At 44.6% G+C, this 27,319-nt stretch overlaps 2 protein-coding genes across 12 annotated transcripts in view; one reads left to right on the top strand and one right to left on the bottom strand.

Moving 5' to 3' along the window:
• Window positions 1-460: 460 nt before the first annotated feature.
• On the bottom strand, window positions 461-5,331 carry TIFA (TRAF interacting protein with forkhead associated domain). Of its 2 annotated transcripts, none has more exons than XM_065062309.1 (2): window positions 5,146-5,331; window positions 461-1,766 (listed from the first exon to the last, which is right to left on the bottom strand). In XM_065062309.1, the coding sequence occupies exon 2, from the start codon at window positions 1,743-1,745 to the stop codon at window positions 1,155-1,157; it is 591 nt and encodes a 196-aa protein (XP_064918381.1). In that variant the 5' UTR covers window positions 1,746-1,766; window positions 5,146-5,331; the 3' UTR covers window positions 461-1,154. The 2 variants fall into 2 exon arrangements, with proteins under 2 accessions (XP_064918381.1, XP_064918382.1); XM_065062310.1 differs by lacking the exon at window positions 5,146-5,331 and adding an exon at window positions 4,896-5,112.
• The window catches only part of ALPK1 (alpha kinase 1), a 53,309-nt gene continuing 30,460 nt past the window's right edge, over window positions 4,471-27,319 (top strand). For 2 of the 10 annotated variants that reach the window (XM_065062301.1, XM_065062293.1), the window contains exons 1-4: window positions 6,154-6,336; window positions 11,562-11,711; window positions 13,187-13,286; window positions 24,548-24,780. In XM_065062301.1, coding sequence (XP_064918373.1) covers window positions 24,743-24,780 — 38 coding nt within the window. In that variant the 5' untranslated portion in view covers window positions 6,154-6,336; window positions 11,562-11,711; window positions 13,187-13,286; window positions 24,548-24,742. Of the gene's footprint in view, window positions 4,955-5,362; window positions 5,523-6,153; window positions 6,368-11,561; window positions 11,712-11,735; window positions 11,915-12,827; window positions 12,872-13,186; window positions 13,368-24,547; window positions 24,781-27,319 lie in introns of those variants that run through there. The other 8 variants (XM_065062296.1, XM_065062294.1, XM_065062295.1 and 5 more) reach the window with 8 other exon arrangements.

Genomic DNA, 27,319 nt, shown 5'->3' with positions numbered 1-27,319 from the left:
TGAAGTCCTACATAAGCCTGTGTTTTAGTTTGATTGCCTCTCCCGTGACTTTCACTTGTGGTTGTTTGCCTTAATCTCAGGTTATGTTGTGTTATTCAACTCTCCTCCCCTCAGGTATAATTCTGGTTTTCTTGTAATGATTAATGCTGAAATGCAGCTTAATGTTTATGGATGGTAAGATGGGTAACTTACATATACTCTGTTGTGATTCTTTTCAGTGTGTCTTTCAAACAAATACTTGACAAAAAACAGGTGCCAATGAAAACCTGAGCCCCTAGCAAAGAAAAACTTACCTGAAACAACCTGAGAAATGCTTCAATGAAAACAGATTTTGTAAGAGCTTATGAGGGAGCGTGGAGGGGGTGGAGAGGGAGAAGACTTGCTGAAAGTATTTTAGTCAACTCTTATCTTGGAGCAATGCCACTTTTAGAAAGCCCAGAATAATGCCACTAAAAATGTCTTGTCTGGATTGTCTCAGAAATAATTTTATTCACGTAAGTGCTTTTAGACTGTAGTTTTAGAAGGCAACAAATCCTTACTGAGCAACCAGATGCTTTTATTACAAAATTTATTTGTATTTTTACATAACATGATCACTGATGTTGCATGTTTATTTACATTCACAAGCAAAAGTAGCTAACTTGGAAAAAATACATATTTTAATTAATTTTAAAAATAGAGGAAAGAATCTCACTGCAAAGTTAAGAAAAGCATTAACTTTAAAGGACTATGCTGACAAAGTGTTTCTAAGCTGCAAAAGCTGGGAAGTTACAACCTAGGCTTGAAAGTACTGTTTGGAACTTAATGTCAAAAGTGAAGCACAAAATATAACATGGAGCGAGACATTACGTCTCTACTGCCCATTAAATATACCTTCAAGGCATGTGATCACAATTCTTGAATTGATTCTGCTACAATGGATTTGGGTGGCCCTCTATGTCTTCTTCACGTTTATCTGGCAAACAGTGGTGACCAGAGAGCACGTTTGCCCTGGTAAAAACAGTGGCAGGAATCGGTTTCTGTTGAACGAAGTATGCTCTGGTATGACTGTACTGAAAACGGTAAGACGACTGATGTACAGCAGTGAGAACAGCCAAGGACAGTGGACTGAGATGACAGCCGTCAATTTCTGAAGTTATGCAGGTTCCAGATGGTCAAAATCTGCTCCAGCCTCCTTCGCCCGTATGCCATGGCTCATTTTCATCAATCTCTGTGGGGTTTTTGCCTTGGGAAGGAAACAAGGGAGAGGAAATGCCAGTCTCAGGTACGGGTTGATGTGATGGTAGGCATCTTTCCTGTAAGATCGGCACTTCAGACAAGTGGAAGTAAGTCTCAAAATAATCCATGGACACCCCTTCTTCAGTCTCCGCTAAAATCTGGTAGTCCCCAAACAAAATGATACACTTCCATGGCAAGTCAGTTTTGTTTAAATAACCCAGTTCTGTTTGGTCCACCATCAGTTTTGTTTTCTTGCTCATGTTCTTTATCTCAAAACAACATTCTGAGCTGTTCAGTTTCCTGTAGAACTGCAATGAAAACTGAATCCGAGAAACACGAGTATCCATTAAGTTGTAATGGCAGACATTAGAATCACGGCCAAACTTGGCCACTTCATCTGCCCTGACTTGTTCTCGCCTACAGAAATTCAAGCAACTAAACATCTGGTCATTTTGGCAAGGGTGGTAAAAGGTCATGTGGAGACATGTTACTGTTTCTTCAGTGTCAGCTTCTTCAAAAGAAATCATGATGAAATGAGTTCCTCAGATCTATAAGAAAGAAGTAAAATCACAGCATGAAATCACTGCAGTACCAAAAAAATGGCTTCAGCGTGGCGTTAAAATACTTCACATATTTTTGCATCGTGACTGTATACAATTTATAGTAAATTGTCTGACAGTGAATGTAACGAAACCTCTGGAATGAAGAAGTTGAGCGCACCCAGCCCATGGTAACCATCATTTCCCAGCACTTTGCCTAAGGCTCATGTGGTGACCACAGCCAAGTGCCAGATTGTTCTGTGCTGAACTCCTCCCAGCAGACAATCCCACATCTGTTGCAATGGCTGCCTAGCACTTCAGAACTCCAAAAAACACCCGTGACTCTCAATTGCTGCCAGCTCATTCTTTATGAGGATCTCGCAGGTAGATTTATCTTTGGAAGAAATATGTCACTTAGCAGTGTCAGTAAGATCCACTTTATGAACTTAAAATGGAGCATTAAGTATTACTTACTGTCCAGGCCCGTGTGCTCTGTTTTACAGCGTATTCCTTTGACTAGAAGGCATCAGACAACTTTTACAAATGCAGTCTGACTGCAGTCAGTAATATTTCAAATGTGCATAAAGCACTATTTTGGTTCTTTAGTCAGAATTTACCTCTTCTATGAAAAAAAAATACAATATTTAGAAGTGACTGATGTGACAGTATGTAAAATGAATGCAAAAGCTGGAATAACAGCAAGCCCTAAGGGAAGAATTGTCAGCAGCTCTAGGGTATTCCCCTGTTGCCTGTTGGAAAATCACAGCCCTCTGCTGAAGTACCTAACTAGGAACTAGAACTAAGAAATAACTTTTCTTGGTTTTGTTGTTTTGTTGTTTTCTTTTTTAAAGCTTTTCACAGCACAGAGATGCTTACTTATGAACTAAATTCTGTTGCAAAGTCTCGAGCAACTGAAGTGCAGCCAAAAAAAATCTATGAGATACCTTAGGAAACACTGCGATGTGGTTCTCTATACATGCAAACTCAGTATTCTCCTGCACTGAAACTTAATCTAAAGAAAGACTCTAGGTACTTAAAGTAGGAACCAGAGGATAAATTCTTAGTTTCTCACCAGAGAAACGTGTTATTAAACTGCGTTATTCGTAAGCGGCCATTTAACTTGAATCATACAGTGCAGATGTTTGTATTGGTTCTTCTAGATCACAGTAAGTTCCTGACATGTCACGTACCAACCCTGAGCTTTCTTGGCAGCTCTATTCAGTGAATGACACTGAGAAGCAGCTTACAAAATAATCTGGTATTTTTATGAGTAGGTGAGTCATCACTGCAGTTCAGTATTCTGAATTGTGGCTTTTTTTTAAGGCTAAATTACACCACTGTGCATAAACTCCATGCACAGTCAATGGTTGTATGCCAGCCTGCACTTTCTGAAACCTCAAAATTGCTTTCTTCTTAGACCTTTTAGCACAATAACAGCAATAGCTCTGACACAGTAGTTTAGCAACCTGAGCTTACTTACTGAAGTAGGCTACAACAGCGCTTCTACCAAGTTTAGATGAAAAAAATTTCAAGTAGCTCTCAGAGCTCACTTTAAACGTCATTGATGCTCCTGACAGACGTACAGACAGGCACCCTGCTGGCAGGTATTCATTCACCATGTGTAAGCCACGCTGCAGTGGCATTAGTATCTATTCCTCCTTCCACTTGTATGCCTCAACGCTGGTGAGCTGGAAGCAGCTCTGCGAGCAGGAGGATGGACTGTCCCTCTCTGTGCTCAGTTCTGCCCTTCCTGCTTTGCACCACTACGAGGATGTGAGATGTCACATGAGGGCAGCTTTGGTTAAAGGGGAAAACCAAGTCAGTTCATTTAGTTCGCAGCCCACTTTACAGAGACAGTTTTCTATCTTGAGGCTTGGGCTGAATTTGAAACCAACACAAAAGCGTTTTCTGCTTCCATTAGTATCTTCCTCAGTTGGCTTCTGAAATGCAGCAGGACTGGGCAAAACACAGGAATAGAAACAGATTTTGAGAAATCTGCAGTATATACAACTGTGTATCAGAGCAACATAAGATGTTGTCTTTATTCATGTTTTTGAATTTTACAAATGGCTACATTTATTAATTTGGAAGGTGTAGAACTGCCACTGATTGCTTTAGAAGTACAGCAGCACTCACCCATTGAACCTGGATCTCGGCAGCTCCCACCCACTCCACTATCTATTCAAGATCTGCTTGTGTGGCATCTCTAGCAACCTGAGGTCAGTTGCCAAGTCCTGCATTATTAAAGGTTTATTGAGGTTGGACTAAGCATACTTTCATGTAAATACTGAAGGACTTTCTGTTTACTAGACTCTACTGGTCAGGAGAAAGATTTTTTTTTGAGAACTCTCTCTAGAGAAAGAAACATTCTGTAGTTATATCCAAGCTTCTCCTGCAACTGTAGAGCAGCCCATTGCACTGCTTTTGACTGTACCTTAAGTCCATCAGTTGTGATCCTTCCTCTTTCCCTTCTCCTTCAGTGTGCATCATTATCCCCATTTTTTGAGACAGGAAAATGACACAGAGCATTAAGAACAAGAATACCTAACTTGAGAATCATAGGGCTCCCATTTGAGCGTGTAACGTATTCAAGAGCTGTAACTCTATACCTAGAAATTATCACTCAGGGATCTCTACCATTTGCTTTTGCAGATTAAAATATAAGTGTTCAATCTGTGTACCAAGAAAAAGAATTTATTAACTTTCATTTTAAATGACCATGAACTTTGAGGCAGGGGCAGCACAGAGTATGATTTTAAAGCACGCTATTTAAGGACAGCTATCCCTTTTGTCTCTCCAAAATGCTACGCTGTGGTCGCTGGTGTATCTTTTGCAATCTGCAAGAGATGATGCAGGAGGCTGGCACCCCACAGCTTGTGTTTCAGTCTCCGCTCACCCCCGGGCAGGTTTGTCCTGCGCACTGGGCAACGCAGGTGTCTGGTGCAGGTGTCTGATGCAGCCAATGCACTGACGCCCAGCACGAAAAGCCAATGGCTCCTGGGCGAGTGTACCTCTGACAGCTCCTAACCTGGGAGCACTCAGTGTCCCAAAACCTCAGTGTCACTAAAATACCATCTTTGCTGTTGTTACACGAGAATACGCCCAAACTGCTGCCTGCCCGCGGCCCCAGGAACACACCTTCAGGGCTTTGTGCCGCTCTAGAGCCTTCAGCCAGCTGCTCATCGCACGGACCGCAGGTAAGGCGAGGGCGGGAGCTCCCGAAAGCGCTCGCCACCAACGCCGCCACCTCCGTCGAAAGTGACCAAGGAAACCCCGGCGAGCATCCCGCCCCCTCACTGCCCGCGCCTGGGGACCCGGCTTCCCCGGCACCGCACTCGGAGCGGGGCACGGCCCCCGGCTGCCCCTCGGTCCCGCCGCACAACCTCACCTGGCCGGCCACGCTGTCCTGCGCGCCGCGGGGAGCTGCGCTGGCTGCGGCCGCCACCGGCTCCTGAGCGCACGCTGCGGCCGCCTGGCGCGGGGAGGTGGATCGGGGAGCGACCCGCGGTCGCGGCGCTGCGGGCCGGTGGGTCCGCTCGGCAGCGGGACGGCCCTCCCGGTAGCGGGGCGGGGGCTGCCCGGGGCCGGTCTGCGGGGCGGGGAGGAACACAGGAGAGCGGGAAGGAGGGGGTAGCGCCCCGGATAGAGCCCGAGGGCGGGCGCCTCCGGAGGAAACCCCCGCACCCCCTGCCTTCCGGAGCGGGGACGCGTTCGTGAGCAGCGCACCGTAAGAGGAACGTTTGGCTGACGGTGTTGTAAAATCGGGTATTTTAAAATATTCCATTATTTTCTTCCGCGTTAAACAACAGTGGTTCAGCTTCATTGCACTGCCTTTGGGAAAAAAAAACCTCGGTTTTCCTTGGCTCCTGATCTAAGCTGAGCTGGAAAGTTTCATTTTATAGTAAAACCTGAGACAGCCCTGCCATCTGGTAGGAAAAAAATAGCAATTCTCTCTTATCCAGCCGCTTGTGTTTTTCTTATTAAGCAAGATTACTCTCAAACACAGAAAAAGAGGTAGAGCACTTAAAACAGTTTCATCTCAGTCTGAATCCTGGGTACCCAGTGTCCTCCCTCACCTGTGTTTGTACAGTGTTGTGCCTCGGTGTAGTTCTGTCAGTCTGATTGCTTTGGCATGGGCACTGAACTACTGTGTTTGTTCATATAAATGAATTCTCATTCATGGGTTCCTTTTATTTATTCAATAAACAGTTGAATTACTCGTGGGTTGATAAGTTCCTTTGCAGTTGTTCTGTTCAATAGCTTTTATGTGTACATTGGCTAATATGCTGTATATGCCCTTCTTCCCTTACATGAGAAAACAAGGGGTTAGACTGTTCTGCAAGAAGTCACGTGAAAGCACAGAAGCACAGATTATTCCAAGTTTCTCCTTAGCAGAATGGCTTTCCTGCAGCAGGCAGGACTGGGCGTGTGTGCCCACACAAAAGCACTTTGCTGCCTTCTGGAAAACACAGAGTTGTGCAATCCTGCCATTTATTACATCTGCTGTTGGGTTTAATTACTGTCAGCCCTTCAGTTTCAAGAAACAGCCTGCTTGCTAGGCCGGCAGAGAGCTTTTCTGGTAGGATTATTTTGATACTTGGGCTATTGAGGTATGTCAGTACTCTTTTATTTCCCTAGGATTATATAAGCTCGTATTAACTACATGTATTTTACTGGTTTATGATTTAAATATAGCTCTGCGTCATTTTGTATAGGAGATGACGGGAACTGGATTTACTGCTCCTCTCTTCCTTAAGTTCCGCATCAGTCGTAATGCTGCCAGCTTTAGGAAAACAACTCCAGGTTTGCCCTGTATGAGAAAAAACTCAGGCGCTGTGTGCTCGTGGGTTTTTCGGGTGATCTCCCTGCGAAAATGGTTACGTGGTTTACTAGAGTTTGTTGGTGTACTACAATAACATCCTTTGTATTTGAAATTTCTGTGGTTAAAAGTGAAACTGCAAATAGATGTGTAAAGTTTGTAGGCTGAGCTGCACTATGTGATGGCAAACTGCTGGGACTTGGGCCAAGGGAGTTAGGTCAACATTAACCTAGTAGCTCTTGTTGCTGTCCTGTTTTGGGTTGTCTGCACAACTCCTTCCTCCCTTGGGGTTGTGATTTTCCCCAGACGTGAATCTATTCCAGCATCCCTGGAGTTACCCAGCTGATAATGGCAGTGTGGTAAATTTGAACCTTCCCAAGCCTGATTGCAGAGCCTGTGACACACAACGTTCCCCTGGTTTATGAAGACAGTGTGGGACATTAAAATAAAGGTGGAGCAGAGCTACGCTCTTCTTTCAAGTTGTCTTCCAGCTGATTTTCAGGCACATATATTCCTTGCCTTGCCAGTCCATAGTGAGGAGGAAGTCCTAGAAAAAGTTATGCTCATTACTTCAAATGGATGTTTCCTCCTTATGTATGTCCAGTGTGGCTTCTCTGTGTAATTATCGGTGGCACATTATTGTTTGGGCTAATTAAGTATTTGTAATGCATAGCTATATTAGGCTGGAAGACTGAGGTGGTTTCGGCTTCGCCATGGTGGTGCGTTGTTTTTCTAACAACTGATTTGTAAGGCTTCGGCTAACTCCAGAGACTAGGCAAATCTGCAAAACGGAAAAATACTAGGAACTCTGTCCTGGTTTTGGCTGAGATAGAGTTAATTTTCTTCCTAGTAGCTGGTACAGTGTTGTGGTTTGGATTTGGGATGAGAACAATGTTGATAATACACTGATGATTTACTTGTTGCTAAGTAGTCGAGAACTTTTCGGCTTCTCATGCTGTGCCAGGTGCACAAGAAGCTGGGAGGGGACACAGCCAGGACAGCTGATCCCAACTGATCAGAGGGATATTCTGTACCCTATGACGCTCAGTACAATGAGCAGTTGTCCAAAGGCTCTTGAATTGCTTCCAGTCATTAATGGCTTTGAAAATCAGACAGTTAGCAAGGGTAAATATGCTCCTTTTTCTGGGAAGTCTATGGTAGGTCAGAAGAGTTACTGAAAGTGTATTCTGCATTAGTGAGTGAAAGGACTGGTTCGGGATGTCTGTGTTCAGCTGATTCTTGCTGAATGACTCAATGTGAAACCTCTCTGCCTGAGCTTCCCCCCTATGCTTTAACAAACCGTAAGAAACCTTGCCAGAACATCCCTGGCACATGGTGCAGTTGGCATGGCTGTTAATGATCTGCCAGGCCAGTCACGAGTTAGGAGTGCCATGATAATGTTTCTCAAACACTTGGGAATCATGTCCTCTATATTTCTGTCTCTCTCGTTGCGTAAAAACTGTTTTGTCGATGCATGTTTAAGGCAAGATATGAGACCAGCAGTAGTCTGGGCCTTTCTGAAACTTTCTATTATCTCTCTCTGCTATTTAAGTTAACACAATTAACACAATTCCTTATCTGGTTAGATGAACAGCGAGTCTGGGCTGATTTCAGTGATGCTGAGATTTCACTGTGGTTCTGTACTTCCCCTGCCAAGGCCAGATTCCACATGTAGTTATTGAAACTGCAGATGTAGTGCTGAGGTTTGCCAGCAGTGTGACAGGACAGAGGTAGCTAAAGGGTAACTGTGCTTGTAAATGTGTAAATATGATTTCTATGGTTTTCTGGTGGCCTTTTTCTGGTTACCAACTTGCCCGCTCACTGGTACAGGTTGTCAGTGCTGTTACCATGTGAAGACAAGCAGACGCTGTGCCATAGTGAGACCAGGCTTTACACTGGAAATACTTGCAGTGGATTTGAATGCATTGGGTTTTGCTTTTGAGGCAAATACGTTGAGATGCAGTTTTTCTCTAGGGTTGGCCTCTTGCCACAAGAGAACATAAGCAATGCGTTTGTGTTTCGGTGTGATAGGTGTGAAGGATGTGAAGTGCAGCCTGTGTAGTGAGGCTGGCAGAAGAGTGCCATAGGTGAGCCACTCCGGCCCCCTCCATATTCCCCTCGCTTGTGCAGCCCCATGGGCACAGCTCCCCAGAGACGTGCGCTGATTTCTGACTTCCCCATGTTAAATGTCTCACTCTCGTCTTGCTGCGGCAGGCACCCTTCTCACGGGCCTGGGCGTGCTGGGTGCCAGGGGACACGCTGCCATTGTACATCACCTGGCCCAGGGCTGTGCTGGTGTCCTGGGGTGGCACAGGGGTGGCCTGAAATTGCCCTGCACACTTTGGAGATATACAGAGCCACGGAGGAGGAGGCACAGCCTTATTTGCTGAGAGCTGATTGCTGCTGTAGAGCCATAAAATCCAGGCTGCTGGATGCATTTGCTTGCATGAAGGCAATGCTCAGGATTGGAATCATAGAATCATTTCAGCTGGAAAAGACCCTCAGGATCATTGAGTCCAACCATAACCTAACTTAACTCTAGCACTAAACCATGTCCCTGAGAACCTCGTCTAAACGCCTTTTAAACACCTCCAGGGATGGCGACTCCACCACTGCCCTGGGCAGCCTGTTCCAATGCCTGACAACCCTTCCCAGGAAGAACTTTTTCCTAATATCCAACCTAAACCTCCCTTGGTGCAACTTGAGGCCATTTCCTCTCATCCCATCACTTACTACCTGGGAGAAGAGACCAACCCCCTCCATGCTCCAGCCTCCTTTCAGACAGTTGCAGACAGCAATCAGGTCTCCCCTGAGCCTCTTGTTCTCCAGGCTGAACAGCCCCAGCTCCCTCAGCCGCTCCTCATCACACTTGTGCTCCAGACCCCTCACCAGTTTCGTGTCCCTCCTCTGCACTCTCTCCAGCACCTCAGTGTCCTTCTTAACGATGAGAGGCGGAGGGCGCTGGGTGCGCGGCGCGGCCGCAGCCGGCAGGTGGCGCTGTGGGACCGGACACGGAGCCACGGGGACACGGGCTCAGCCCGGGCCGGACGCGGGGAAGATGCTGCAGGTCTGGGGTTTTCGGTTCGGGTTCGTTGTTTCGGTTTGGTCGTTATTTTGTTTCGTTTTTAAGTGGGGAAACTTCATATTGCAAGATCTGTAGTGGTACTTGTGAGCTAATGGCGATAGTGGCAGTGTTAACTTCCAAGACCACACAACAACCTGTAGCTAGATTCTCCAATCACTTATTATTCCCCTACAGCAACTAAGTGCCTCGTGTTCAAACAGAAAAGAAATAGTTTCATCTCAGACACACGTATTCCAAATATAAAGCAAGATATTCAGCTGAATCTTAGTGTTAGGGGGAAGACAGAAACATGAGAAGGAGATGCATTCACTGAACTTTTAGATCCCAGTGCCAAGAACAGCCCCACAGGGTGAAGCAGAGAGCAGGTCTTCCAAAAGAAGAACAGAGAGCACAGTTCCCCCTATGTTTATTTACTTCTTTCCTCCTTCTTTACTTCAGAAAAAGAGCTCTTCCTTTCCCATCTCATCTGACCAGAATAAAGTGATGAGGGAACGCATCTTGACTAGTGAAGACAACTATTTCTTACAAGGTGGACTTAGTTTATGCCACTCTCCGAGTTCTCTCTTGTTTTCTTTCCACATCATGATCTGCCTTTAGTCCTCCTTTTGAACCTCTCTGGCTTTTCTCCTTCAATCCTTTCTTGCCTGTCTGCTGTCTCAGTTTCTTTTCAATCTTCCTACCCCTCTTGCTGTCTGTTGTTCTTCCCCCTCACCATCCTCTTGATTGTTTTTTCCTACCCCCTCTGTTGCTCCTTCCACCCTTTGTTTTGTCACTGGGGCCTTTCTCCCCCATCTGGATTCTCTCCCTTTAATCCATCCCACTGCCCTTATTTCCACTTTCTCCCCGCTTTGCTTTTGCTGCTCAAGGCTGGACACCTGTGGAGTGATTACAGGACAAGTGAAACCACAGTGATGGGACAGCAAGAAAATAAACACTGAGAAGCGACTGGGAGATGGAGCAGACTAATCTATCTGTTGGCATCATGCAGCAAAAGCCTTGAGAATTGACCCAGTAATGGGTCCTCAGCATTTCCCTCATTCTGTTGAAAGGATGCCTGCCCTCTCTGTAAATAACTGGTAGAGATCCAGGGCTAGAAAGAGAAAGCACAGTAGGGACACTGTGGAAAGAGGTGGAGATGTTCCTAGTGACTTGGAGCCTGTTCTTGTTGACAGCTCTGTCTTTGGAGAAAGGTTCATACAGCTCGGGGGGCTCCTGTAATTCCAGCTTTCATGGAACAAGAAGTGGAAAAAGAAGAGTAAGGGAGGTTCAATGCCGTGGAGCAGGTGCTTGCTTCTTGCGCAAAACTAGAAGTAAATCACCTTTAAGCCTTGGTACAGAGAAAATTGCCGGCTCTTCCCTGTTTGTTGTTTGTTTGTTTGTTTGTTTTAAGCTGTAACAAAACCTGGAGTCTTAAGCATGTTGGAGCATCAAGTTTCTCAGAGAAGAGTCTTAATGGACTTCAGTAAAGCTGAAAATGAAAAAAAAATAATTTGTGCAACTTGCAAACATTTTGGGGATTAGTGGTCTGTGAGCAGCTGCTGATGTAACTGTGCCCACGAGAATCCCCTGTGTCTTCTAATAATAGTTAGGAAGCTGCGGGGTTTTTGTTGGTGAGCCCCGCTGGAGTTCTCTTTGTTTACCAATGACTGTGAGTCCAGCTTTCAGTTATTTTGTGGTCATCTCCCTTCTTTTGTATGTGGAGGTGATTTAGCAATTGACATTTTGCTCCCCTGGTTGTGTGCCACTACAGTTCTAGCTGGCAGATACATCTGCCTGTATTCGTTATTTTGTGGAACTCCTCTCAAATACTTGGCACACAGATAAGACTTTTCCTTCTGTCATTGCTTCCAAGAAGTGTGCAATTCATGTGTGATTTATTTCTTTCTTTTTCCCCCTACAGATACCCTGTGAACTTCCCACATGTGAACTAGGACACCTTCATGATACCCCCATTTTTGACCTTGTCAGATTCACAAGCTACGTGAGCCTGGATCTTCTCGAGGCTACGTGACACTGTGACCGAGTTCTGTGCGACAAGAGGGCATGCCAGGTAATAGAATCTTCATCTTTCACATCAAATCTCATGTTGAAGATCTAAGCAAGAGAAGCTTGTGTTGGTGTATTGTAACCATCAAGTGAGGCATTATCAACCTTTATAATCCCACTGATCAACTGTCACCATTAAGAGACAGGCAGCGTTCTTTGCAAGAACTGGAACAATAGTCCAGGTTTCCTACAAAGATTACAGTAGAGGTAAGTGTCCTTTCCCTAGGTCATAACCCTTGCATTTCAGTTTGGTGTTCTCTGTTCTTCACTACTACCTCTTCTAGAGGACTAAACTGAAGAAGCTGCACTTTCTCAAAGTGGCCAGATACCAGCAGCAATCAAAGTCATCACAATACATAGTTTGGTTACTGACAAGTATTTTAAATACTGTGTTGGGAACTGATAAGATTATAATAATGATAAAATCTGTTTGCTACATTAAAAAAAAAAATCTGTTTCCTCTTGCTCTGAAGCAAATTCATTGGAGTGTAAAAACTGTGACAATTGATCTAGATGCCAGTGAAATGCTTTGGCTGAAAGCAGAAGTTTCGCAATTTCAGTGTACTGTGGAATAGCCTCCAAAATACCATCTCTGTACTTCTTTACATTAACCACATGAGGGACGGTGTGGTCCTGTCTCCTAAGTACATAGTAGTGATTCTAAATGTGTCAAATATCAACATTTTGAGTGAGCTACAATTTTGATAGCAAGGAGCTTAAACATTGCATTCACCAGGGTCAAGCTTTGAATCTGCTCACTCTGTCTGTTTTAACACCATTTAGATGGAGATGATTTCATGTGTACAGTGCAGACTGAACAGAATCAACTTTTCCAGGTCCCTTGTTCCTGCTCCGGAAGGGAGATCGGACTAGATGATCTTTTGAGGTCCCTTCCAATCCCTAACATTCTGTGATTCTGTGATTCAAAGGCAGTGATTGAACAAAGTTATTTTTAAGAGTTAAAGATAAGCACTAAAATAAACTCTTTTGCTGATATGTAGCAGGACCAGTGACTATAGCATTTTTTTTCTTTGAATTTGTGTAGATGTTACAGTGTTAAAGATTCCACATTCCGTGACGTGTGGCAATAAAAACTCTATTCCATTATCTCACTTTCTAGCATTTAAGGGCACCCAGCTGTGAGAGATGCAACTTGCCTTGGAGGTACATGACCTTTTTTTTTTTTCTTTAAAGATATATATGATCCTGTTCAGAACTGTTCTACCTGCAAAGTGTTTATGCTGTGGAGCTTACTGGCACAATACAACAATATCCATTTTCCTCAGGTATAGGCTTTAATCACAGTGAGTTGGTGTGGTATTGCACTTGCTTTTAGCCGACATGCTAAAACTAGACCTGAAATAAACGTGAGCCTTTCCACAGGAGGGGACCTAAGGTGGAATAGAGGCAGAAAGCGAAGACAGGAGGTAACCATGTTCAATAAATATTCTCATTTTGGTATCTTTTGTCTCACTCCAGGTTATATCGTCCGTCGCCCTTTCTGATTGAGCCGTTGTAACCTGCTGTAATTCAGAAGCCTTGCTGGACTGCCAGGCGGAGCCTTTGCTTGAGGAAGCAGGTGCCTGGTTCATCTTTACATTCTATTGTTCTGGTGACCCTCCCTTGGAGCAGTTGCTGTCTGGTGATGTTTAGGAACGAGGTATTTGTATTGCTGTAAGCATATATGCTCCCCTTGTAAACTGGCACTGAGAGGTGATGAAGGCTGCTGTGCATCTCTTCCCTCCTATGCAGCCCCTTGCCCGGGCCCAGGGATGGTCTGTCCCTTACAGAAACTCTTGGTGATGAAAGCAGGAGGATTTCACAGCACAGGGAGCATTGGTTTATGGGTCTGTGTATAGTCTCACAAGGGAACACTGTTCAATAGGCTTCAAAGTGATTCAGCCATGGCATAACCATGGCTGTGGCCACATGTAATATAGCCTGTAGCTCTTTAAAGAGGATTAGCCTTAGATCAGGGACAGCATTCATTGCTGGATTTCATGTAAAGCAGAATATGCTAATGAAATGGAAATGTCTATGGCAAACATTGCATAATATTGTAAACCTCAATATTGAGCGTTGTGTCTTGATATCTCTGCTGGAAGTCAAACTTTTGTATTCTGTGTGTTACTTGGAGAAAAACTGAAGCTTGTAATATGACCACAAGCTCTAGTTTGCAGTTTCACAAGCAAAGCTAAAAAGATAACAACAAACATTTGAGGATAACTTTTCAAATGCTGTTGAATGCTGTAATAATGTCATACTTCTCCAGCAGAGAGGAAATCCACCACATCGTAAAATATAATTTGGGTTTTCTATAACAGGTGTAGGTTTGGTTTGCTCCTGCATTCTCTCCTTGTGTGCACTTCTACTGCTTTAACTGGAATGTGTGGGTTTACATGAGTTTCAGCATCAGTCCTTCAGAGAAACAGTATTTCTGACATGCATTTCTGAGCCATTTCATCTTTTTAAGGTACTTTCTGTCTGTACATCAACTTCAGCTGTCAGTCCAGTAGGCTTGATTTGGCTCTCCTATTTCAATTTTATGCCATTCTTTTGAATGCTTGAAGTTTAATATTAATGTAAAAAAAAAAAACACACTAAACAACACCACATCAAAATGTCAAGAAGACCCACAATTTGAACTGTCTCACTTAAGATGTTGCAAAGAATTTTATTTGCAGTAGGTCATGAACACCTCTCAGAAAATTGTTTTAGTGTGAGCACTGAGAAATCACTGTCCGCTTCTGAAAGCCGTGGTTGTGTAGTTGCATGTAAAGGAACCCATTCTTATAGCATTCATGTGCTGCACGTAGTTAATTAAACCTGAAATAATCTTTAGTTTTAATGTCATGTATTTGTAAGCTTCACAGGAAATTTGTTACCCTGATATTAAGATGACCCAGTGCTTGGACTTGAAACCTTTGCACATGGAAGCTTTCAGACCTGCCATGGGTGATTTCCTCCACACACAAGGCATTCATGTGAGGCTCGTCATCTCAGCCCTGTGATGTGGATTTGTGGCCTAGGTTTTGATGCCCATGCAGCCCACTCAGACAAATGCTAGATATAAAATACAGTGATAGACACTATGTACGCCAATGGGCCAATTTGCTTTTGTATACTTACAAGTGATGACTTGAAGTGCCTCATCCCAGTGTGCTGGGGGTAGAAGTCCAAAGAAAGCCTTTAGGAAGAAGATCCTTCTGGCTCTGTTTCTAAAACATGAGCTTTCCCTACTCAGTAGTTTTTCACTCCGCAGACCACCATATCTTAGGATTTTGTTGGTTTGGGATTTATTTTTTATGTTGGTGGATAGTGGCTTTTTGGTTTGGTTTGGGATTTTTTTATTATTATTATTTTGCCATTGGGAAGGGGTTTTTTTCTGTAGACGCAGAGGGGTGGTGATACATATTCATGAAAGAGAAGTCTTTCCAGCCCCTGCTCACGTTGACAAAGACTTCGCTGTTTCACACAGCAAGCTGAGTGGAATTGTGTGGGGCCTGCCTGACCAGATTAGAGCAAACAGCAAGCTTATTCGTCCAGTTGTTAGGCTTCCCCTTCCTAACAATTTCCCCAATTGTCATTTTGACAAGGCTGTCATTAGGTGATGGCTTCTTTTGGCCATTTTCAGATAATTTCCTTAACTTCCATTTTATTTGACAACAAGTAGTTTGGGAGAGAAAGGAAGTGCTTCAGTAGTTTGTAGATTAAGGGTTTGTCACTTCAAAGGCATCTTTGATCTAAAAATATGTGCTGTACCAAATTCATTATGTCTTTTTTTTTTTTTTTTAAGAACTTTTTAATTTATTGATCTGCCCCTCAATTATTCTTTTTTTTTTTTTTTGCATCCCCTAGTAGTACATGAGATGGTGATGATGAGGGGAAAGTGCCCAAATGGCCACTCTGAGAAGTCATTACCAGGGCAAAACAACAGGTGCTTTTGTTTGGCATCAAGCGCCGGCTCCATCACAGATCTGGTTTTAGCCAGAGGTCCCGCCTGCTCCAGCCATGGGAGGGATGTGCAGCTGGGTGTAGAGATCGGTTGAAAACTGGGAAGACAGAAAATATGTGTTTCATAGCAAATGGCTTATTGTGCATGTTGTGTTTGTCTGGTCACTCCGCTAGTATATTTGAATGGCCTGAAAACATGGATCTTGGGTAGCAAGTGTTTAGCAAACTGGAGTTTGTGTAGCTCGGTGGTCAGTTTTGACTCCCAGGTACCCTGCTGTGTCAGCTCCATTCGTGTGCTTTTGCCTTATACAGTTTTCTGTGGGTGATCACCTTCCCCCTCCACCTGCCACCCCCTGAGACCCTACACCCTTACTGCTCCTACAAAAGTGCTTGCAAATGGCCTTCTCTGATAAAGCACAGCTTTGAAGTAAAGCTCTGGAGTTCCTTTTTTTGTTTGTTTTTCCATAGGAATAATTTACTGAAGCTCTGTTCTGTGTCTGTGCTGCACTAAGAAATCCCAAACGTCATTCTAACAAACAAAACTATAAAAGCTCTTTTCCTGGTCTGATAGCAACTTAAATGCTCTTCCACAAAGCACTAAGCTCAGCTTTGGACCAGGCAGGTGCCATGGCCATTGAGGGCGTTGCTTACCTGAGCCCATCCGCCAAAGGAGCAGCATTCCTGCTCAGGTGCCTGGTTCACACTGCTGTAGGGAGACTGGGCTGTGCTGGAGGTTTGAATGTGCATCTAGAGCTGGGCTTTTGCAACACCTGCCTTAGCTGTGTCAGGCACCAGGCTTCACTTTGGCCCCTCCTCTGCTTTTTAGTTCTGACAAAACAGTGTAAATCCACCACGGCAGCCCATTACACCAGCCTCACGCAGGCTTAGATGAGGCTGGGACTTGTTCTGTATAAATATTAATATCTGCTCTACCTAATTACTTTGGCTTTTTTCTGTAACGTATTATACCCAGCCAGCTAACCGCCTCCTTGCTGCTGGAGGCTGCTCTTGATCCCATTTCTAAACAGAAACACTTGGGCTTCAACACTGGCTGGGGTAGCTCTGCAGAGCCTGCCTGGTTTTTCTCCTTTTTTCTTTTTTCTCCTTTTGCCTGCTAATTGGCTGAGACCACCAGAATTTGGAGGACACAGATGTCACTGATAGTTTGCCTAGGGAGCACATTCATGCCCATCTGTTGCAGTCTAGAAGGCTGTTCATATATCCACAAGGCCTTCATTTAATTCTTGTCAGAAAGTAATGTAAATCCAGTTTACCTCAGAGGTCACAGCCAAGATTTATGCCAATGAGCCCCCTGCAATTTACACACACTGTAGTTGTATAGGATGAAAAGAAAGCCTTTCATGTTGGTGCATATTAACAAGAAAGCTTGCCTTAGGAGAGGCTTTTTGATTGAGGTTCTTCCTTATTTTAATACAGCCAATGCCGGTTGGTATATCCAGCTTTACCAAAAGAAAACATCTAATCTTTAAGCCGGAGAAGTAAACTAAATAAATAAAAAAAGCAAGCCCTTAGCAAATCGATTTTTTTTTCCCCCCCCTCCCCTTAACCCATCTTTTATCTTTCATGTGGTAAAGCCCCTGGGTGCTGCAAAGAAAGGTAAATGCTCTAGGAAAACACAAGCATGTGCGCATTGAAATAGTCAGGAAACTGAATTTGCTTTCTGTGGAAAGTGATATTAATTCAATCACTGAAACCTTTGCTAAAGCAACATAAGCATGTTTTCTTTTTTTTTTTTCTTTTCTTTTTTTCCCCTCGAGCTGCAAAATCTGAAAATAGAGTTGAGCCTGTTGTTTTTGACACATGCAATGGGAAGCACTCCAGAAGGCTCAGCCAAAGGTGTTATACAATGTGCATGCTCCCTGTTACCTACTGAAGGAAAAATAACCAGCCTCACTGCTCAATAGCTCTTCTAGTGACAATCTTTTGCAGTTGTTTCAGTCTACATACAGAAAGCAAGGGGATCCAAAATGTCATAATATGCACTTGTAGAGTGAAGATGAGATCATAACATGATCAGGCCTGGGAGGGTATGCAGCTAGAACAGGTCCAGCACTGCCTGTGGGTCATGATTTTACCCCATCCCTCTTATTTAACCAAGAGACTACGCCAGCTTAAAAAGATCTTTCAAAAATCAGTGTGGCTTCATTGGCCCCAGTGAAGGTACATGTTGATAAGCCACGGTACACCACGAGCTGTTGTGTGCAGTCTTCATGTTGGGCAGTTAATTACTTGATTAGAACAATGAAGTTGGATTTCACATTGTCAGAGGCGAGGATTCCTACCTCAGCATCCCCAAAAAATGCTGTCCCACCTTGTGGTGTTGTATGGCTGAAGTGTACAGGAAAGCCAGTTGAATTACACCAGAGGGAAAAGCTGGAAGTGCAAGTGGTACAGATACTCAAACTGAAAAATAGCTGTTAAAAAGAAACACTCTCAAATATTTTAGTATTAAAATTGCTTGTAAAGGCCAGCAGAGAAAAAATACCACACAAAGATGGATCAGGGTATGCCAACAAGATCACAAGGGGGTTTCAGAGTTGGGCATCTCTGCTTCTTTAGGCCCAAAATAGTTTGAGGGTGCTCCTTTCATTTATAGCGCCTCCACTCAGAGCAATCCTCCTCCCTTTTCCTCCTTCCTTTTCCCCAGTTTGTCTGGCCAGTAGATTTTGCCTTGGCAATTGCTTTCAAATGTTACAGGCATGAAAATCAGTATCATTTGCACGGTATCATAATGACTGGAGTGGTTTGGGACTAGGAGGGAGGAGAGCAAGGCATCAAAACGAAAACAGGGCTCAGATTCTAAGTTCCAGTGTAGCACTTAAAATAATTAAAATGTTTATTTGAAAGTCAAAACAGCCTCAGTCATAAATAACTATCCATTCCTCGATTGATTGTGTCGAGTCCCAACCGAGAGCTCTGGGAATAAGGTTTATTTGCTCCCTGTTGGGATTAATCCATAAATGTAGTCTCCACATGGAACTCATCAGGTCTTTGCTTCCTCTTCATTAGTCTCTGTGGAACTGGAGGGTAGCCTGAATAAGATGAAAATTAGGATAATATATTTTCAGAGAGAAAAGGTCTGTTGATCTCTAATTTGTGTTTCAGGACCATAATGCTGTGGAAAATTCCCTAAATTATGTTGTCTGAGAAACCAATGCTTGTTATGCTTGCCGTATTTGAGGTTTGAATGCAGCAACTACATCTTTTCTTAAAGCCTCCAAAGCTGATTGCAGTCTTAAACTGACTAGATTGACTCCCAGGCCCCCTTCTATCCACAGTAGGACTTAAAATTCCTTTCTCTTGACAGATCTTTTGGTCTTCTAGCCCAAGGGCTCTGAAATGTCACAGTATGGCCCGTTTGTTATTAAAGAGATCATTTCACTGTAGCCCACCCAATTCCTCCCTCCCTCCCTCTTGTTCTGAACCCTGATTAGAGGACAACCACAGAAATATACTTTCTCTCCCCCGGAGACCTTTGTAAAATTTTTTCATCATATTTGATGAAAGAAGTTATTTTGATGCAGACTCCAAACAGAAATGGCACAGATTTCTTTTTTTTTCATGATTTCTGTTTTAAAGTCTCTTAACAATTACATCGACCATTGAAAAACACACTGTGCCAAAAGCCGGAGTAAAGGAGCTTTACTGTCACTGGAAGATGCTTAAATCCTCAATCTGATGCGAAATTGTCTTCATTATGTCTTTTGAAGGTGGTAGCTACAGCATTTGTTGGTGTGTCCTCAGAAAACATTTTTGTCTAGACAATTTTGCAACGTATCAAGCTGCAATTTTTATCACTTCAAAATTCCAGCCCCCTTAAAATGCTGTTTGTTAGGATTTAATAGCACGTTAAGAAAGCTAATTAGTAAGCATTGAGAGGGTCCCAAAGACCTTGAGGATTTTGTGCTGGTTCTGCTGTTTGGCTTTAGTCTCAGGTCCTGCATTTGCCCCAAGTCCGTAAGCTGCGTGCTCCGTTATTTTCGCGTCCCAGCTGTCATTCAATGCTACAGCTGTCACAAAACACAACTTACAAAGTGGCATCTGTGTAAAGGGTGCTGTTATAGTTTAAAGCTCTTTGGTGCATTTTAAGTTGATTTTATGATGCAAGTCATTGCCCCTAGTAATGGGTCTCAAAAGGCTATTTTCCTTCGAAGTACTAATGTACAGTTTATTGCACTTTCCTATATGATTCCAGCACTTTGTTATCATCGCTGTTGTAAATCATTATTTTTTACTCCAAGTGTCCTTGCTGTTTATTCACTTCTTTGGAAAAATGTACTTGGAGAAAAAATTCTCGCTTGCTGTTATTCATGTATCACTGCTATACATCTGGCAGTTTCCCGGTGAGTTAAATCTTTACAATCCTAGGAAGGCAAGTGCTGTACTTCTCCACTAATTTAAGCTTCCCTGCTAAGCCCCATCAGTTCTTTGTGAGGCTCGCGGTCTGTGTGGCTCACAAAGCCACGGGGCCCTCCTGCTTACAGTAGAGACCCAACGTGATCTTCCCGGCTGCAGCACTGCAGCCCTCCAGCCTTTCCACCAGCTGGGCTTAAAGACTAGTTTTGGTCTTTTAACTGCAACATAGATAGAAAGTTGGAGCATGTCTGTAAGCTCCCTTGAATGCTCTTAATGCTATGGGATCTTTTTATAAAGGCAGGTGTCCCAGCACTTGTTTGCTTTAGTTCATCCTCACAGAAAGTTGTGTTTGTGAACGTGCATTTACCAGGGCCACAAGGTGGCTGTCGAATGGAGGCTTCCTCCAACACACTTCTGCACACTCTTGAAATCATCTCCTCCGCTCATGCAGGCCAATGATCACAGTGGATCTAAGATCCATGTGTATGTGTTTCGTGGTTACTAGAGAGGACTCCCTAGAAAATACGATTTTTGAGAAATCAGTCTCACAAAGGAATGGAGTCAGGGCCAGATGGCAGGGATGCTTCATCCCAACTTGGGAGGTACTCACGGGACAGCCACACACTCATTCGCATGGGGCTGTGTAATCAGATAAATCAATTAGCAGATGTCAGTGTAGTTAACAGAGCAAGCAACAGTAGCATAGATGTTTTACTGTGGTTATAGCAGAGAGGGCTGCTTTTGTTTTCACTGATGGATAACCATCCAGCTGGATCCACCTGGATCAGCTTTTCTGGGCCTTGCAGGGTGGGAGAGGGCTCTGCCTTTCCCAATATTGTGCTTTTTGAGTGTTGTCACCAGGTTCAGATGTTTGTCCTTGCCAACCTGGAGGTGTTTAGGGAGAGGGGGGGTGTGTGAAGTAGGATGTGGACTAGGTCCTTGTGCACTGAGCACATCCCATCAATTTGGTGATCTTTTTTTAGAATGATCTTTGGTGCTGACAATTCAGCCCTGGGAGCATTATTTGCCTTTTCTTTGTGAGCTACCACTGGAAAAAAATAATCTGTAACTCACACGGTGATGAACACTGTTTATTCTGTGGCAGGCATTGACATCCTGCCAGGGTGCCTCTGCTCTGCTGTATCCACTGTGCCACTGTCATGATGATGTGTTGTACTGAGTCAAACCAGATGGTGCTGTCCAGCCTCTGTTCCCCCAGGTCCCACCTGTCCCTGTGGAATGATGAAGGGTCAGGGCTCAGAGAGTCTTCATTGTCCTCACCAGGCTCTCCCAAGGCCCCAAGCTCAGCCGAGGGCACTCAGTCTTGGCCTGACCTACATCATAGGGTACCACTCTTCCACCCCATCTCCTGCTGGGGTAGGACTTTGGACCACACTGTAGCTGCATCTACAGCCTGTGTCTGGTCTTGTCTCCTTTTGCTCCTGACAGGAGCCCCTAAATGGGCCCTGTGCCTGGTCTATCCCTTTGCCATGTGGGGGATGACTACAGCACCCAGGTACGCTCACGTGGCTCAAACCCTGTGGGACAGTGCCCTGCATGGGACAGTCCTGCTTGCTGTTAGTTGGAGATTAAAAAAGATGGAGAACACTTGATAAGTTTTTCTTCTGCTTTATTTCTTGATGTCCTGTACCAAGATGGGGTGAAGTACTAGGAGAGGCCTTCAGCTATAAATTCTGCAATCATGGCCTTCTTTTGACTTTGACATGCTTAGTAGTTGTGTTCTTGGACTGTGTTGATACTGATGTGCACCCACTTTTGGAAAACATTGCTAAATCCTCTCTTAGGAAGGCATTTCTAATACAAAAGTCATTGGAGAAAAGTAAGGTAGAAATATCAACTCGGGCAGAGATATACAGGGCAAAGAAAACAGTAGAAATCTCACCTCGGTGTTTTGTTGGAGGGATGGGAACTGAACCTGAGTGCAGACTTTAATCTGCCCTTGTTGGAAGAGCTCTGACTTGTATTGTATATTTTATTTGATTGTTTTTCCTGGTGGGTTAACTTTTTGGACAGCTTTCTGAGCATGGAGTTGGTTGGCTGATGAAATGGTTGGCTGGCAATGAAACCTGTGCTGTTCCTCTGAGCATTTTTTTCCCTATATGGGTTTTTATTCATTCATACAGCAAACATCTTGCAGACACTGACAAATTTGACTTCACAGTACCCAAGGTTTCTAGCTGTCCATTGACAGGCCTCGCAGGCCAAATATTGGCTGGTTTCTCTGTTCCTCTCTTGTACATGTGGCACTGGAAGGAGAAATGAGGCACAGTGTGTGTGACTTGACATCACTAGGACATCAACAACAGATCTAAGAACTGAAGCTACCTCCTCTCTATCTTAGTCTGATGCTGTATTCTTAAGACTCCTTAGTTCTTACTAGAGGATGGTTTGTACCCTCCAGAAAATGCAGACTGCAGTCTGCTTTTGCAGCTGAGTTTGGTGCCAGGACCTTTCATGCTGTGCTCTGGAGTGGAGCTGCAATAGAAGGAAGCCCTGCCAAGGTACTCCACGGTGTGGGTTGCACAGAAAGAGTTTACAGCAGCAAAACACCATTGCAATCACAAAGCCAAGCCTCAGATGCTAGGAAATGTGCAGCATTTCATCAGTCTTAGTCTTGTCTATGTTTTTATCCATGGCTCTGCATCTGGCTGATCTTTTGCTTGTCCACCCTGCTCTCCCATTGCTCTTACATGCCTGTGCTCCTGCTCTCAGTCTCCCTTTTACAGCTACTCTCCCGATTTCTTCTTTCTTTGACATTTGTCTGCAAAGTCAACCACAGCCTCACTGACTAGCTCCTGCCTCCAGGCTCTTTGCTGATGAATCCCATGTTTTGCCCTGCTCCACCTGCCCTTGCATGGCAGGCTCTCTGATCCTCTCTGCTTTCGCATGAGTGCATCTCTTTTGCCCTCCGCTTTTCAATCTGGCCGCGCACTCTTACTTGGTGCTGTTGAAAACAGAGGCTATCCGCCACCAGCTCCGGGATCCAGTGATCCCACAGCTGCAATAGAAAGGAAAAATTGTCTGGAAATTTATTTGCTAAAATGTAAGCTGTTTCTAGTCAGCAGAGCAAACTGTACCTGTATGTGTGTTCCTTTGCACTCCCTCTTCCCCTTCAGAGTCTTACAGTTCCCCAGTTCTAGAAGTGTTTTCATAGAGGCTGTTTCTGACCACATTGCTTCGAAATTGTGGGAGCAGTTTTCTAAGTAAGACCATCACCAAACTGGGGGCGGGGATAAGTGTTTCTTCCATGCTTCGTTTTTGAAAACTGCTTGCTTGTTTTGGCAGATGCCAAGCTGGATACCTGGGTTTTTCTCTACACCACCATTGGCGATGTCACAAGCACCTGAAGGACTTGCAGTAGAAAAGATATGGCAGGCCACACAGCCAGGGGGATGTACAGAGAGCTGGCCTTGGATAAAAGCAGTCTAAGCAGATTCTGGCAGACTTATGCTACTAGGGGCTTCACCCCAAGATTACTGGAAAGGATTTGGTGCTGGTACCTTGCACATCACGTGCGAGTTGTTCTGCAGCAGCCGCAGTGTATCCAGAGCGTGCATGTGGCTGCTACCAGCTGATCTCCTCAGCCCTGATCCGTGGGTGCTTCTGGCTCCTGCCTGGAAGGATGTTTGGCAGAACTTGTGCCAGGAGCGCGTCCTGAGGGTGGGGAGAGGCGCAAGGAGGGGAGGCAGTGGTGTGGCATCGGTGTGAGAGGTGGGAAGAAGTGGTTATCATGTTTGGAAGGGCTCCGGACAGCTGTTCTGATGGTGAGAGACCCGTCTGTGACAAAAACAAGCCTCATGCATTTCATTAAGACTATCAAAAGCCCCAGTCCCTTCTGTATGTCACAAAGCTGGGGGAACTCTGATCAATGCCAGCACTTGTCCTGCAGGCCTGTGACTTTGTGCTAGGTTAGCTCCTGATACATGCTACATCATCAGCAAAAGGACCATTAATTCAGGCGGACTCCTTCAAAGACCATTTTTACTTGACTACCTCAAGCAAATATTGGTAGGACACCATGTTGCATGGCTGGAGTGGGGATAATGTGAGGGGAGAGAGTGATATGCTCCCGTGCCCCAGGGTAAAAGAGATGGCCTTGTGGTTTCCTCCAGTGTTTGGGAAACATACACAGCATCCTCCGCAAGCTCAGAGCACACGTGGGTCTGCCATTCAGTCCCGGCTCACAGTGTACGACAGCCTGAGCCTCCCAGATGCAAGGCGCTTCGGCACACCCTGGCTAGTCACTTCCCTGCTTGGGCTTTCACAGCTCCATTGAAAAGCGTGTCTTTTCTCCCTGGCACCTCAGAGATGTTTGCCTTGCACAGTTTGTCGCCAAGACCCTGCAGTAATTTCACACACTCCTCTAATAAAGTCCTCCGAGGCTGTCATGTATTTTCATGTATTTCCCCTATTATTTCTCCCTGCTTGAGCCTTTCAGATAATTGATGATACTTTAGTTAATCATTTTCCCCCTCTTTTGTTCACCAGGTACCTCAGCCTTGAAGGGATCCTTTTCATTTAGAATCCGTGTCTTCTCTTAAGTAATTGATCACTGTGCACCCGGGGACATCCAATTCACAGCCGAGTGGGATCAGCCTTCATGAATAATCAAAACGCCGTGGCCACGCTGCTGCAGGAGTGCAAGTGGGCTCTGGATGCGCTCCTGTCGGCCAAGGCTGACACATGCGAGGAAGACGAGCGAGAATACCGGCGGTGCCAAGGTGAGGTCCCCAGGAGAGCCGGCAGGACCACGGCAGCAGCGGCCAGTCCTGAGCCCTGCCCTATTTTTATTCTCCTGGCAGATGAGTGTCAAGAGATGCCTGGATTTCGAGGCCATGAATGGGATGCGGGCTACAGGCAGGCAGGGAAAGAAGCCCACTTTGTTGCAGTGAATTGCTGTCAGTTCTAATTTTAGGCTTCAGTAAACATGAGGCTGCAAGGAACAGTTCAGTTTGGGAAGAACAATGCCTGAAAGTTTGCTGATGCACATAAATTTCAGTTATTAAAAAAAAAAAAAAAAAGAAAAAAGAAAAAAAGGATACAACTTCTGAATAAGGGCACATATTTCCTCTTCTTTCATAGGAACTGGGGGAGGGCCTTTTCTGTTTGTCAGCTTCTCCTAATATATTAAAGAGCTCATTGCCTGAATCTTTATCTTGTAAAATGTGCGTGACCTCTATAAGTGGTGTCCAAAGAAAAAAAATCTTGCAATATCCCTCCTGAAAAGAAAATCCATGTGGGCTAATGGCTGGAATAAATAACCAGGAGAGGAAGCAGTATTTAGTGAGAGCTGTGATAGAAGGGTTCTTCATTTGTTTTAATGCTGGCGTTACATGCTGGAAAACAGCATTTATTTAGGTATCGCTGTGGTACTTTGACAGTGGTTTGTAAAAAAATTGCTTGTTTCTTAATTCCAGTGGAAATCCCAAAATTCGTTCATGTCAATCACAAAAGGGCGTAATACACTCAGTTTGGTTTTCTCTAGATTCAGACTTCCAGAGGGCTACATAACTTAATTGCCACAGCTTTTTTATTCATAAAATAAAAGCCATATTTGAATTGCTGGACTTGTTTGAATTAGACCTTTTTGGTACAGGGCAGGGAGGTTATGTATTCCTTTGTGCCACACAGAAAAATAACTTCAGGAAATACAGAAGAAGAATATAGTAAAGCAGGAAGATGAAATTTCTGGTGGAAAAAAAATAAGGGCATCAGGAAAAAAATAATCTAGCCATGTACAGATTTTCCTTTGCATTACACTTTTGTAGTACTGTCTGTTTTTTCGGTTTAGTGTTAATAATGTTTGGGTTTGGTTTGCATGAATGACTCGGCCATAATGTTAATTTGATCTTTAAAATCCTTTGTTTGTCTCAGAGCGCGGAGCCGTTGAGAATATGTTTTTCTGAACATCCTTGTTCTTGCTGGGAGGTCAGCTGCCTTTTTCTGAAGCACCTAAGTCTGTTTGCGGTGGAGGGTGGTGTATAGGTTTCTGTTATGGATACTGGAAGATTTTTCTCTTCTTTTCTTGTTTTCAACAAAGGGCACTTTGTTTTTTCACCACAAATTCTTTTAAGCTTTATTATGACTCTTTAGAATAGGCTCTTGAACTCCTAATCAGGTAGCGCTTTTTTCCCCTCATCCTCCTCCCTCCTTTTCTCCTATTAAATACCACAAAGTATAAGAAATAATCAGTTTAGTTCCAGATAAGGTAAATCAGTGCCCTTATAATCACTCAATTAGACATGGTCCTTCAGGTAAACTGCTTCAGGAAATGGGCGATCAGAGCCCGAAGTGAAGGGCTCAGGCTTTTCCGAGGGACCTGTTCCTCTCAGCTGCCTGGAAGCAGAAAGAAAAAGAGCCCAGCAGCGGGGCGGTGACAGCGACATTAATAACCGCTGGGGCTCCCAGCCCGGGAAGGCTCCTCGCAGGCCGGTGTCTCTGGGCTCCGGAGAGCCCCTTTTCCTCTGGCAGGTGGTTCGGAGGCAGCGGTGCCGAGCGGCGGGTCCACATGTGCCTCCCGCAGAATAGCGACATTATCCCAGGGTCACTTCTGGCGGCGCGGGCGGGCTGGGGGACCCTCCCAAAGCGGGGGGGGGAGGTCTTCACCCCCCTCCTTCCAAAGCAAGGGGGGGTTCTTCACCCCCCTCCTCCCGGCGCTGCCTTTGTTCACCCCGGCTTGCTCAGATCGGGCGCAGGAGGAACTGAAAGCCAGATACACATAAATGGGGGGGTAGAGGGGCGAGGAGGAGCAAATCCTTATCTTGCTTTATTTGAGGGGGCAGAATGGGTGTTAGATGGGTCTGGATTTCTCTTTTTGCAGGCTAGAAATCATTCAAATCAACTTCTGAGCCCGTTCAAATCAGCTGTTCTCACACAGGCAATATAAATTCACTGTCTATTACAAGAGTAAATTCTTGTCCTTGGAGATGGATTTTAGGCAAAATCTACAGGAGTGTGTTCACACTAGCTCCAATCTAGTGGATGTTCATGCTAGCTCCCTAACTGGTTTGTGTGGTTCTAGTGGATGTTCACACTAACTCCCTAACTGGTTTGTGTGGTTCTAGTGGACGTTCTTGCAATTCAACATAATCCCATGGTCATTTACACGCTAACTGTGTTTATTTCCATGCGGTGACAACTAGATCTGGAGCCAGGCTGGAAGTGGCATCATGCTAGGCTTACATGAATGTCCAACCCCAAAGATGTCTGAAGGTTCCTAGATCACCAAGTCCTTCTGAAAAGGTTACACTGGTTTCCTTT

Source organism: Columba livia, chromosome 4 (genome assembly GCF_036013475.1).
Source record: "Columba livia isolate bColLiv1 breed racing homer chromosome 4, bColLiv1.pat.W.v2, whole genome shotgun sequence".
NCBI classification, from domain to species: domain Eukaryota; kingdom Metazoa; phylum Chordata; class Aves; order Columbiformes; family Columbidae; genus Columba; species Columba livia.
This window is presented reverse-complemented; position numbering and strand designations above follow the sequence as displayed.